Here is a 14151-nt window from a genome sequence, read left to right on the forward strand (position 1 = left end):
TGGAGGGATTATTAAAGATTATTTAATGCTGGGATTAAGATGAAATGTCACAAATGAACATATACGGATATAAATATGGAAAAATAAAGTTAGATTTATGCATCAACAGGAAGCTTGCCAATAAAAAGACGTAATTTAGCCGTGTTTACATTAAAAAACATCTTTTCTATCCGTCCGTTGACCTTTGTAATGTGGATGATCCTTCATTTCAGTGTTTTCACTGAGGAGGAACTAGAAACCGACGCTGAAACGTGAATCTGTGTTTCAGATGATCTGACTAACTTTGCTCACCTTTATTAAAATATCAGGGCACATTTCTAACAGCAGCGTCAGGTAATGAATGAAAACCTTAAAGACTTTTCCATTTTCACTGGTTTATTGTGAATTTGACACGAGACAGAAAAACCAACGGGAGGAAGAATCCAGCGTTTCCACACCGCGGACACAAAAGGACACTTGGACTCTGAAAGCGACGGAACAGAAGAAAGACGTGAAGCGAACAGGAGAGCGACACACCAGGTTAGAGAACAAGGACGTTTCTTCTGTATCCGACTGGGAGGAGGATCAGTCCATGGTCACGTGAAACCAGCTGACAGAATATCAAGGTGATTGTCATTAAATGTCATTTGGTCACTTTAAGGGACTTTGTTTGAGAGGTAATGATGAGAAGCAGCCTGGAGATCGGTTCATGTCGTCTCCGATCTGCTTCAGACTTTAACTGATCCGTGTGTGATTCTGTGGTAGAAGATGAACTACATGTTTAAGACTGGCTGGTTCATTTTTTACACAACTAAAACAAGGTAAAGCAGATTATTTGAGGTGCGGGGTCCGTCTGCTGTGATACTCAATAAGGCCACAAACTCCACTTTACAACATTTTGTCTGTCTGAGAAAAGACGGCAGAGAGAAAACATGAGGGGCTGAATGTCGACACATGAACACTGAACTGATTTATAATCTGGGTATAAAGCCTCTGTGGTTAAACTGTCAACTGGTAATATTCAGCATTTCTCCACATCATAAGCGCTGTAATAACACGACTCACGAAGCGCCTCTTCACCACGTTCTGACCAGAATAAAGCTGGATTAGGAGCAGGAAGCAACTTGACACGTCTCAATCAGGACATTATGGAATTAAACCTCCACCTCTCAAAACAAAACCGCGTGAGAGAACCTGCAGCCAGATGGCGCTAGACGCCTGCGTTTGTAAACCTCAGCAGGCAGGTCCCGCCTCCTCTCCTCCTCCACCTCCACCTCCATCTTCATCCATCCTCTACTGATCAGCCACCGCCTGAGTTTCCCCTCCAGACGTCAGCAGCTGCATCAGGCTTCCCGAGGCCGGGCGCTTCTCACCTGACGCCCAGGTGAAGAACATCCTGCAGGGAAGAAGGGATGAAAACCTCAACATCGTCTCTGAACATCCAGCTTTTTACCCAACAAGCAAGATTTAATCCTAAAATAAAACTTTGTCTCTAAATTTAGTCTCATCGTTGCTGGAGAACGAGATATTCCTCTAAAGATATATTACGATGTGAGATAAAACCTGTGAGAGGATATCTGGGATTCTTTCTACACATCAAACATGAACCGTAAAGATCTAAATATTTGAATCTGGGCCTCAAAATTAATTCAACAAAGCTTCAATTATTGATTAAAAGAGACGACTGAGTTCAAGACGGAGCCGCTCTCATTTAATTAACGTCGTCCAATTAAAGACGAAGATAAAACATCCAAACTCATCATGCAACTTTACAGGTGATCAGTAGAAAAACTTTTCACTACAAGTTTTATCGTCTTCAAAGTGGATTAAATCCTCTTCACACATCCTGAAGTGTTCCTGCATCCGACAGACAGACAGACAGACAGACAGACTAAAAATCCTGCTTCCCTGTGCCGATTGGTGAAATTTATGTGAATATAATCTGCACAGATTTCCGCTCCACCATCCAGATTATAAACATTAATGTTCCTCTCCGGTTCTCAGACTGATGATCCATCGTGTCATGAAACATGTTGTTGGTGAATTTCAGTGTGTGAAGAACAAACTGCTCCGTCCTTCATTTCCGGCCGTTTCTATTTCAGACTTTCATCCGTTTCCTCGGGATTATCGGAGAGGATCCGATCCCATCTAATCTCCTCTGGCCGGCGCCGAGCCGGACACAGAATCAACTTTCTGTCTCCACATTCCTTCAGATGCACTTTAATCATTTAATCTGAGTTTCTAAGAGATTTCAGCTCTATTATTATTATTATTATTATTATTTATTACAGACTGGATCAAACATATCTGATCAGTTTATATTCCTGTAATCCAGGACACATGATCAATAAATTGATCTAAATCGATGAACTCCATAAATTAATTTGATTTATTTTTAAGTTTTCTATAATTGAATCCATTTCTTATTCCAATCAATGTTTAAATGACCAAACGTCACTGAGGATCATTTTACCTGAAGGTTTTCACACTAAACCAAAAAAACATACATGTGATGAATTTAAAGTAAAACTGTTTATAATCCGTGTTCAGATTCTTTCATTACTGCACATAAACGGTACTACATAAAGTATTTCTAGCAACTTTCAACTGACGTCAATAAGGGAAACGGTTCCTGTGATATTAGAGCATGAAGAACTAAACGATGGCTGCAGTTCCTGTGAAGAGACGCAGATTAACCAACAAATCAAACATCCACACACTTTGTTTGACCCGATGAAGATCCAGACCATCAGAAGTGAATCCAGACCTGCTGCTCAGAACACTGAATGAAAAGCAGTTTTAATTTGACTAAAATCACTAAAGCTCAAAGTGAATAAACACAAAAGTATTCAGACCTGGATATAAAGTATTGAATCAATTGAACTCGATATCCAAAGACTAAAACCCCAAATCACTGATGCTTATGATATTTCTGCCGACGCGTGATGTTGTTAGAACCCTCCGTGTTACAAGACATTTTTTAACGGCAGTAAAGTGACTTAACGTTTAACTTCTCAGACGGATCACATCCAGCATGCTGCTCCCGTTCCCGAGGCTGTCAAGCTGCTGCCATGCAGAACTCTACGTAACACCGGGACCAGATTATTACAGCCTGAATGTGAATCCACACATAAAGTAAATGGGCTGAAGATGAAACGGTCATATGAAATATTCTCACTCTGAGGGCCGAGGCTTTAGTTGGCCTGAGCTTTTCCTCAACAGGAATCATCTCTTGATTAAAGGCAGGCTTTATTTAAAACGTGATCTTATCAGCTTATCTTATTGCTCTGCAACACTTTTTCTTTCCGTCTTCGTCTGGAAATCCTGATTATTGTTTTCTAAATTTCAAGATTTTCTTTTATTTATCATCTTTTTTTCCATTTCTTTTGCAAGGTAACAGCTGTCAGACAACAATAGTGACATAATGGCCAATAACATGAAAAATCTGACCATTTTAGATGAAATAAAGAAAATAAAAACAGTCAATTTCAGTTGATTGAGGATTTATTTGTTGACCTAATTTTATTTGGCTCGACCTTTAAAAGGTCTATTGGAAGACAGACGGAGAAAAATAGACGCTGTTTAATCTAAAAGCAAAATAAGCAAATTCTACATTTAATTTAATGTAAAAATGAGTGTTGAAGGTTTAGTTCATATCTTTATCTTATCGTTAAGTAATGATGACGTGTCCTTCTGCACATTCCCGTCCACCAGCTCTTCACCGAGGGGTCTTTGGAATAAAAGCAATCAAGTCCATAAAATAAATAAAAATACAGGTCAGGAGCTTCAAACATAAAAGTGATCCAGACAGACGCGGAACGTTCATGTGCAGAAACACTCCAACACTCACTCTGCGATGAACTCCAGCGGCGTCCACGAGCCGAAATCTGCGTCAGGCATGAACTTCCTGTTCATCGGCGTGTCCAAGGTAACGCTGCCAAATGATAATCAGAGTGAGGAGCTGCAGCAGAGACGAGGCGAGCCAGTCCCCCCCCCCATCCCACCCCACCCCCCCCCACCACACACACACACACACAGAGCAAACAATGCAGGTTTTCATTATTACTCCAGGAGCAGCTCAGCCGATATTAAAATGAGTGAGGAGAAGCAGCTCCGCCGTGTGATTGTTGTGCTGATCGTTCAGTGTGAATCATCACTGCCTTCAGAGGAGAAATTCGTTTTTAATCCCTCACAAAAAATGTATGGAGCTTTTTGGATCTTCAGATGAAGTTTAACTCGAGAGAAAAACCTGAAGAACATGTGGCTTCAATCAGCATAAAGTTCTTCAAACATCCTCGAACCTTCAGGAGCAGAAATTAATAGATCGAGTGATGATGCTTAGAATTGATTACTGGGAGGAAGATGCTCTATAATCTGGATGTTACAGGAGGAAGATGCTCTATAATCTGGATGTTACAAGAGGAATACGCTCTATAATCTGGATGCTAGAGGAGGACGGTGCTCTATAATCTGGATGTTACAGGAAGAAGACGCTCTATAATCTGGATGCTAGAGGGGACGATGCTCTATAATCTGGATGCTAGAGGAGGACGGTGCTCTAGAATCTGGATGTTACAGGAAGAAGACGCTCTATAATCTGGATGCTAGAGGGGACGATGCTCTATAATCTGGATGCTAGAGGAGGACGGTGCTCTAGAATCTGGATGTTACAGGAAGAAGACGCTCCATAATCTGGACGTTCCAGGCAGAAGACGCTCTATAATCTGGACGTTCGAGGCGGAAGATGCTCTATAATCTGATGTTAGAGGAGGAACATGCTCAATAATCTGGTTAATGGCAGTTTGGAATAAAGCGATTTATGAACTCATGATGAAAAGCAAAAACAAAAATGACTTCATTTGGTTCATTTGAGGTGAAAAAGGAAGAACATCAGTATATTTACTCTGTGGAGCTCCAGCTTTGTGTACCTGTGTGTGTGTGTGTGTGTGTGTGTGTGTGTGTGTGTGTGTGTGTGTGTGTGTGTGTGTGTGTGTGTGTGTGTGTGTGCAGCAGCAGAACTGCAAGTCATGCTGCTAATGCTAACCAGATGTGGCAGCAGGACGTTGGGAGGAAGAAAAGCAGCCAAACAGCGCGCAGCAGCCAGACCCTCCCCTGAAAACAGCGCCTCACGGTGACGGTGCAGAAAGTGATGCAGACGAGCCGCCGCGCGTCACTCGTCCATCGCACACCTTCACACGTTTTCCAGCGCTCGCTGTTTTTCCCCTGCAGCTTATCGTCGCCCAGAACAACAAAGAGCTCATTTTACAGCACAATGGCCATTTATCTTCAATCGTTCCGCCGCCGGCGCCTTTAAGCAGCACATTTCTTCTGTTACAGCAAATATAAAGCTTCTCTTTCAAGTTCAAGCTCGTCGCGGAGAAAGAAGAAGAAGAAGAAATGCCCTTTTCTATTAACACTTCAGAGAAATACCAGCGGCGGTGATAAAAGTCTTTAATCAAACAGACGATACATGTTGGTGTTGACAGTCTGAAGCTTGGTTCTTTTACTCTGTGAATCAGGGAGTCCAACGTTGAACAAACGACTCTCGTCACTGTGGAGCCCCAGACACGACATCCGAAATAAAACTTTAATTTGTGGCCAAGAAATACTAATCTGGAGCCACAATTTAAAGTTTTATTATTTCAGATGTCATGTACATCACAGGGATCATTTTAAGAAGTAATTTTCATGAGTTTTGTTTTGGCCGAGGGAGAAAACAAAGCGGAGAGCAAGGTTCAATGAAGGAGGCAGATAAAGTCTCCCGACACACTGAAGGTCGTCCTCCACCAAACACATTCAGAACACCTGAACCATCGTCATCAACGATTCCACTGCAGGTTGAACACGGACGTTAAACAGAAACACACAATGAAGAGGTCTGATGGCTCACAGCAGAGCTGCTTTACTTGTTATCAACAGTTTGAAAGCTGAAGAAACCGACATGGAGATAAAGAGAAAAACATTGGGAAGTTTTTTTTTTTGGTCAGAAATCACTTTGTGAAAAACTGCTCACTATGCTTGAACAGTTGATGGTAGCAGCTGTTCACACTGACAATGGTTTTTTTCCTCCACAGGAACGTGAATCAGAAACTTTTTTCTGGGGGGGGGGGTAAGGCTCCCAAGGTGGAACTTTTTGAAAACGCTTCCACTCCGTCTCCGTGGAAACAGAGAAAACACAACTTCACTAAAACGCTGCTTCTGCACATGCTCAGTAGAGCCAATCAGAAAAAAGTTTCCTCTGTGGAGTCAGGACTCCCAGTCTATAGTAGACTCAGTGGTTTTATTTTGACAGTCACCATAATAATCCAACTTGGTGGTCTGTCCACTAGAACATCCGTGTTCTCCTGGTGTTAATGTTTAGAGCTCATTGTTCTCTGCTGTGTGTGTGTGTGTGTGTGTGTGTGTGTGTTTTCAGTACAAAACCATATTCTTCGTTTTCATGGAAACGGGAATCTACAAAATGTAAAACTTCTCTGAAACAGAAATACAAAAACACTAAGCTGTCGTGTAAACGGAGTCTGAGGCCTCATTTACACGACAATGAAAACAAGTGTATCACTTTGGGGCTCCGTTTACACGACACTGGTGTTCTGGTCCACTGTACCACTGTACCCACGACTTTATAATATCCCGCCTCCCAAGGCAGAACTTTTCTTTGGCGGTTGCTATTCCCCCCTGCAGTGACTGCGCATCGTTTGCACACATGTCAGTGTGGTTTCATTACAAAAATGAGCAACAGCGCCCTCCCGAGGGCGAGCAGACCAACTACGTCGTTGTCAACGTGTCGTCTGCTGCTGCATTGGAAATGCATCACTTTTCTTTAATGGTCAAGGTGTCGTCACGTGAAACGTTGGGCTGAGAGATCACCTGGTTATTGATCTGGTAAACTGTGTGTGTGTGTGTGTGTGTGTGTGTGTGTGTGTGTGTGTGTGCTCACGGTAGAATGGCCACAGCGGCGGCTCCTGCTGGCATCCCGCTGTTCTTCGCAGCCAGACTCTGGCACAGCTGGTGGATAGCAGCTTTAGCCATGCCGTATCCGATCATGCCTGCAGATTACAGATGGAAAATCATTTCAGTGCCCCGGAGAAAGTACCAACACCCCCCCCCCCCCCCCCCGACGACATTGATTTAGCAGAGGGAGGTCAAGCGGCCGAAACATTTACAGAATCTTTCGACTGTTAATGCTGAAACAGCAGCTCAGGAAAATGCAGCTCAGCTCGTTACGTCGTCCTGGAAGGATGCAGGAAAAGCTGAAGAACAACGTTCAACCTTAAATTACTTGGAAGGATGTTTCCAATTTTCAGCATCTGGAAACAAGTAAATACTCCAAACATCTAAACAGCCTTCACAAAGAATGCAGAGCATCTGGGCCTCTCTGAAGCAGAACCAGGCTGGAAGCCATGGACCAATCAGAGCGAGGGGCGGAAGCACGGCGTCTCTCCCCATAACAGAAATCTCAGTGCTCACGTTGGAGTGGATCATCGCTCCTCACCCTATCTCTAAGGGGGCGTCCAGCCACCCTGCGGAGGAAACTCATTTCAGCCGCTTGTATCCGTGACCTCCTTCTTTCAGTCATGACCCAAAGCTCATGACCATAGGTGAGGTTAGGAAGGAAGATGGAGCGGTAAATCCAGAGCCTCGCCTTTTGGCTTCGCTCCTTCTTCACCACGACGGACCGATACAGCGACTGCAGAACTGCAGACGCTGCACCGATCCGCCTGTCGATCTCACGCTCCATCTTCCCCCCACTCGTGAACAAGACCCCGAGATACTTCAACTCCTCCACTTGGGATAATGATCGTAGGAGCTACGTTGTCGGGGGGCTTGCCCCCCCAGTAAAGTCTCCCAAGGCAAACTGGTCCGAGGTGACGAGTCAGACCAAAAGCAGTTCAACAAGCCCCGATGGAAAAACAACTAAAGAGAAGCGTGACGTCGCCCGGTCAGGTGCAGCCGGGGCCCCACCCTGGAGCCAGCCCTGGGGCTGGGGCTCGTATGTCAGCGCCTGGTGGCCGGGCCCGGCCCGAAGAGAGGACGCGGGCCCCTCTTTCTCTTCCTCCTGTGAGCCCACCACCCACAGAGGCAACCGTAGGGGTCGGGTGCAATGTGGATTGGGTGGCAGTCGACGGCAGGGGCCTCGACGACCCGATCCCCGGACGCAGAAAACCTCAAGTCTCGATAAGATATGGCTGTGAAACTGAACCTAACAAACCTGACATCAGAAACTCCACAACACAAGAGGCCATGGAAAGAATCATGTCTGGCATCACCTGGAAAAACTAAATAACCAAGCAGTGGACCAGAGAGCAAACCAGAGTGAAAGACATCAGAGTCAAACTACAAATGTCTTGTTGCTTTCATGATTCAGTTTAATACCTAAACAAGCATGACTTTTCACTGAGTTATCTCGGCCCGGGACGCTTCCTGTTGGAACCTCGGCGAGTTTGAAGGTTGTTTCTGGTGTCAGACTGATTTTCCCTCCACTGGATGAGAGTCTCCGGATTTGTCAGTTTAATCCCGTTGATCTAAAAAAGCTGCTCTGAGCTTCACGTTTGAATGCAGTCAAATATTCTGGAGGAACTCGAGTCACATGTTAACTTGGAGACGTCGCCCAGCCGCTCCGACTTCAAGGTCAAAAACTCAGAGGAATTCATGTGACTGGTAAGACTTTCTCCTTCCAAAACATTAAACACAATTTCTAATTCTCATTGTACGAGTCAGTTTTAAACGTATTTTTATTCATATTTAATTCCATTACTTTTGTCTGGTCTGATTTTTTATTTTAAAGGAGCTTAACAAAAAGGTGTCATTCGATTTAGTCGAGTCTTTAGAAATGACATAAATGAGCTTTTCCAAGTTTAATTGTGAAACTTGATGGATGTTTCACCGTTTCAATACAAAACATAATTAAACAATTTATAAAAAGCCTATTTGACATTAATAAAATTGTGGAGCGTATTTTTTATTTGTTCTTATGATTAGAAATGTGTATTTTTGAGTAAATGCATCGGTTTGACATGAGCAAGCTGATTATTTCTCCTTGATTGGACTCATACTGGTGGAGTTCAACTTCATAGAATCAGATACAAAAACCGCCTCGGTGGAAAACTTGAAGTTTTTTTTAAAAAAGTTTTAAAAACTCATTAAATTTGATGGTAAATTAATCACATTCAGTTGTTTTATCAGATTTTAAACAAGGTTACAGTGTTTGGAAGTGTAAATCCAGAAGCCGAGTTCTGTGACACTTCCTCAAACTTTGATTAAGAACAACAAAGTCGTTCAGCCCGATTCTGCAGACGTTCGTTTGCTTTCCTTCTTGGTTTGTTTGATCAAAACGAGTGCGACTTCTTCTCAAAGCCGTTTGTTGCATTTCTTAACTCAGATGTAATCAGAATTAAGAAAGTCGATTTAATTAGAAACTAAGTGGCTGAGAGAACCGCGTCTACAGTGTGAGGGGATTCGCTCAGCGTGTCTGTCCATGTGAACAATGTGCTGAGTCATCGTCTCTCTAAGCCGGTCGGCTCTGTGCAGACTGCTGAGTCAGGCCTTTGGATTCAAACCGTCACATGGCGGCTCGCTTTAGAGGAAAGCTTTTCTGGAAGCCATGGATGGGACCGACATCATGTCCGACGAGACTGGAAGCTTTAAACTCTCCCACAATCAACACAAATAAAAACTATTCACATTTTAAAAACTCAAAAGAAGAACAGACGTCACGCCTTGAGGGTTCGATTCCAAACAAGCAAAACGTCACTTTTCTCACTTAAAACTAGATTTTAGTTCAATGCTTAGTTTCTGCCATTATTAAGAAAAAATGTTTACGACTCAATGTGTGAATTTTACAGTCAAATTTGATCATTATACTCACTTAAACTAGTTTTCATTGTATGCAGTGTTACCTAAAATAAAGTGTTTTATCAACTCAATCAGTTCTACTCTGCATTTAAATCCTATTTACTATCATTTCTTCAGTTTCAACTCCAATATTTCTCATAAATAGGGTATTTTATAGATGTTACGTCAAGCCAAGTCAATAAAATGTACTAACAAAACTCAAAATCCTGTTTCTCTGTTTTATATTGCTTTGCATTTTAACACAAAGAATAATGCTTTATGCAAGAAGTGAGCAAGTAATAACATTAATAATGACAAACTAAATTCTTTACATTATTTTGTCTTCATCATCTACCTTAAAATGTGATCAACTACACTTCCAGATGTTTCCACGTTATCTGAAGCTGGTGTCAAATTACAGAGTGCTGCTTTCAGATAAAGTGTTAAATGTTCAAACCAGCAGGTTGAAGTAATTATTTGTGATTAAAGCTCATTTTTCTACTTGCTGTGAATAAACTCAGGCTGCGTCAGATAAAACAGCAGCCAGCAAGAAGACGAAGCTGGTGTTAAATCACGGGATGCTGCTTTAACTCTGAAATATGAAACAAGATCGTAAGTGTGTGTGTGTGTGTGTGTGTGTGTGTGTGTGTGTGTGTGTGTGTGTGTGTGTGTGTGTGAGCATATATTTCTCCCTTTAGTGTTCCCGTCCTTCACAAGTAAATATTGACATTTTCCTCGTCTCACAGCAGTTTTACAAATAAAGATCGACTGTTTGGTTGAAAGAAACTGAGATGAACCGAAGTGCTGGAAGAACACGGAGATATAAAGATTCTTTTTTTTTATAAAATATGAGAATCAGCTAGAAAAGCTCCTAAAGCTCCTAAAATAAAACGCGCTTTGTTCAGGGTGTCTGAAGATGAACGGATCAACTGGATGAAAAGAGAGAAAACGGCGGCGTCGTTCACTGAGGGACACAAACACGCCGCCGCCGGGCAGACCTCGTCACGGGGCGGGGCCCGGCTCACCTCCGGTGCCCGACTGGGCCGCCTTGGCTCCGGCCAACGTCAGCAGGCCGCCCGGCTTCAGGTGCAGCGCCGCCAGGTGGCTGGAGATGGTGGACGTCCACACGCTCTGCTTCCACATCAGGTCCGAGTTCTTGTACAGGTCTGGAAGAGAGTCCACAGGAAGTCGTGACGGATGAGAAACACGGGCCGGCGCTGATCCGACAACAACGTGGTCAAAGAGCGGAAAACGACACGATAGTGAAAGTTCTGATGTGAACAGATTTAAAGGCGTCATGAGTGTTTCTGTACGACGCATAATTCAATGTTAAAAAAGCAAATTCTTGACTTTTATGTTGGTTTAAACACGATAAAAAACAGTTCCAGTGTAAAAATCTGACCTTTTAAATGGAGATTAAAGAGGAAAAGGTTGAACAGAAATAGATCGAGAGGAAAACGAAGCACCGTCTCATCAGCTTCAGTTTCTAACAGACTCTGTCACCCGAGCTTCATCCATCATTACTACAAACTTTATAACTCCACATTAATTCACTCAAAGCTTCTTGATGAAAACAACCAGAATCACTCCAAGGATTCAGAAATCTGGTTACAGGTGGTTGGATGATTTATTCTGACACCAAAGATGAAAAACTCAATGATGAGGACTGAAGGAAAACACTTTTTAAACAAATCCTCAAGAAGAGGAAAAAGTTTGTTTTTTCAGGTTATAATTTAACAGATTATTAGAATCACTGATGAGGCACTAAATGTTTTAATGACTGAAACATTAAGCTGCACGGTTCCCATCAAGCCGACACTGAACTTCAAACTGCTCCCACTGGGTGGACCGAGCGCCACATGGCAGCCACACCCACTGGATGAATGTGTGCTGAATGGGTGAATGTGATCAGCAGTATGAAGCACATCGGGAGCTGCTCCAGCAGTGGAAAAGTGCTATACTAGTCAAATGAATCTACAATTATCTGGACAGAAAGAAAACCCCCAAGTTAAACACAAGTGAACCTAAACTGTCATCTTCAATACATCAGAATTAATAATTGACATGAAAAACAAACATGAGAACAGTTTGAACTCTGACCTTTGGAACTGCAGTTGCCTCCTGCCCAGCCGCCCGCCACGCACAAGATGGCGTCCACCTTCTGTTCCCCGAGCAACCGAGCCACATCGGACGTCACCTGCAGGAAACAACGGAAACCATCACACCGATCTGACGGATCGAAAAACCTCAACGTGACGTCAGCTCAGGCTGAGAGGAGAGACGTGACACACACACACACACACACACACACACACACACACACACACACACACACACACACACACACACACACACACACACACACACACACACACACACACACACACACACACACACACACACACACACACACACACACACACACACACACACACACACACACACACACACACACACACACACACACACACACACACACACACACACACACACACACACACACTGAATGAAGTCAGACTGCAGCTGAAATCAGCACCTCCACATACAAAAGGTAGTTAATGTGGATTCTGTGGATTCCAGCGAACATCTTTGCTTTACAGTCAGATTTGAATCAGCCGGTCCCTCCGTCGGGGTTCCACGCCTCAGGGTGGGAAAAACTGATCATCAGTTACCTCAAAAATAGGAGCTACAAAAACATGAAGTTATGAAAGTTGAATCAAGAATATCAAAATGTATGTTTCTGGTACACACGCACCTCCAGAAGTATAATTCAAACAGTAAACCTGGATGTAGGCAACGTGATTTACTTTTTTTACATAACGTTTTTTATTTGTTTTAATACTGGAGGCCAGACAAGCCCAATTGAAGTTTAAATATGATACGAATCAGTTAATTTATCTATTGTGTGTAGAAATAATGAATCGATTCTCCTTTTCCCAATTATATTTTCACTGATTTGTAAGACATGCCTGTTAAACACATAACATAATTCAAAATATGGAATTAAGAGAATCCACGTTTACTGTTTGGGGAAACGCTAAAAAAAAAATAACACAGATTATTTCAAATGAAACTTTTTAAAATATGAATCTCGACTTGCTAAATTCCCAGTGTTCCTGAACGCACCATTAGCTTTCACGCTTTATGGGAGGTCTGAACAACAGCAGGGAAAAACAATTACAATTTAAATAAAAAACGACAAATAGAACATGTCTGCGTTCAGCTGACTTTAGACTTCAAATTAAAGTTGTAGTTCCGGTTCGCTGTGAGCCGCGGCCCGGTCGGTTAGAGGCTCACCTGTCCCGCCTGCTCCGGGAAAGACTCGCTCAGCTTCACCAGCACGTTCTCGTTCGCCTCCTCGTTGGCGCCGATGTCGATGCTCGCGACCCACTGAGGAGACACACAGGCGGTCAGAGCACCGGGGGACGGCCGCTGACAGGCGGCGGCAGCCCGGGCCAGCAGCGCGGGCCGGCTCAGGGGGAAGAAGCCCCGCTCACACTCACCCAGCCTCGGGATTTAAAATGCTGGACGCACTTGGAGCCCAGAGCCCCGCGACCTCCGTACACGATGACCCGCTGAGGAGCAGCCATGACCGCGGGCAGACTGAAGGAGGAGGACCGGGAGGAAGACCGGAGCAGATATACACGGAGGAGGAGGACCAGAGCAGATATACACGGAGGAGGAGGAAGAGGAGGAGGACCAGAGCAGATATACACGGAGGAGGAGGAGGAGGAGGAAGATGGGAAAAGGGGGCGTTTCTCTCTGCTCGCTCAACAAGTGGGCAGAATTCATGCTGCGTTCAAAGACCATCAGAAACAACAGTTTCCAATAAAACACGTTTCACTTTCAGTTATTAAATTATTTTAAAACTTTATGCGCGTGTCTCTAAACTCATTGAACCATCTGTGAACCGTTAACTTCTAATTATTAATTATTGTTATTGTCAAAAACGGAACCATGTGGGAATTAGAGTCTCTCTCTCGCTCTCTCTCTCTCTCTCTCTCTCTCTCTCTCTCTCTCTCTCTCTCTCTCTCTCTCTCTCTCTCTCTCTCTCTCTCTCTCTCTCTCTCTCTCTTTCTTTCTCAGGTTGTTTGGCCTTTACAGGCTTCTACAAGGGATGCTGGAGGCTCTGGGAGAGGCTTTTTCTGTCCCTATTTTCGTTTTTTGTTAAAAAATTAATAATGGAAAAAAAAAAAAAAAAAAAAAAAAAAAAAATATATATATATATATATATATATATATACTTTTGTTTGGTTGAATTTTATCTTTGCATGTGTGAAACTTGCAATTGGGAGAGATGATGGAACTTATCTATCTGTCTATCCATCCTGTTTAATGTAA

At 43.2% G+C, this 14151-nt stretch overlaps 1 protein-coding gene across 1 annotated transcript; it reads right to left on the reverse strand.

The window, feature by feature from the left end:
* Window positions 1–257: 257 nt before the first annotated feature.
* qdpra (quinoid dihydropteridine reductase a) lies at window positions 258–13492 on the reverse strand. The gene is made up of 7 exons (XM_080466059.1): window positions 13314–13492; window positions 13108–13200; window positions 11911–12007; window positions 10836–10976; window positions 6917–7025; window positions 3830–3913; window positions 258–1375 (listed from the first exon to the last, which is right to left on the reverse strand). Exons 1-7 carry the CDS (start codon window positions 13398–13400, stop codon window positions 1273–1275), a joined length of 714 nt encoding a protein of 237 aa, XP_080322185.1. The 5' UTR covers window positions 13401–13492; the 3' UTR covers window positions 258–1272.
* Window positions 13493–14151: the final 659 nt, after the last annotated feature.

This window comes from Lipophrys pholis (assembly GCF_963383615.2).
Source record: "Lipophrys pholis genome assembly, chromosome: 6".
Lineage (NCBI taxonomy): Eukaryota > Metazoa > Chordata > Actinopteri > Blenniiformes > Blenniidae > Lipophrys > Lipophrys pholis.

Coding starts and splice junctions, on each gene's coding strand:
- qdpra (XM_080466059.1), bottom strand. CDS start 13,400: ATGGCTGCTCCTCAGCGGGTCATCGTGTACGGAGGTCGCGGGGCTCTG. Junction 7,026..10,835: donor GGCCCAGTCGGGCACCGGAG/GTGAGCCGGGCC, acceptor TGTAATCTGCAG/GCATGATCGGATACGGCATG. Junction 3,914..6,916: donor GCCGCTGTGGCCATTCTACC/GTGAGCACACAC, acceptor ATCATTTGGCAG/CGTTACCTTGGACACGCCGA.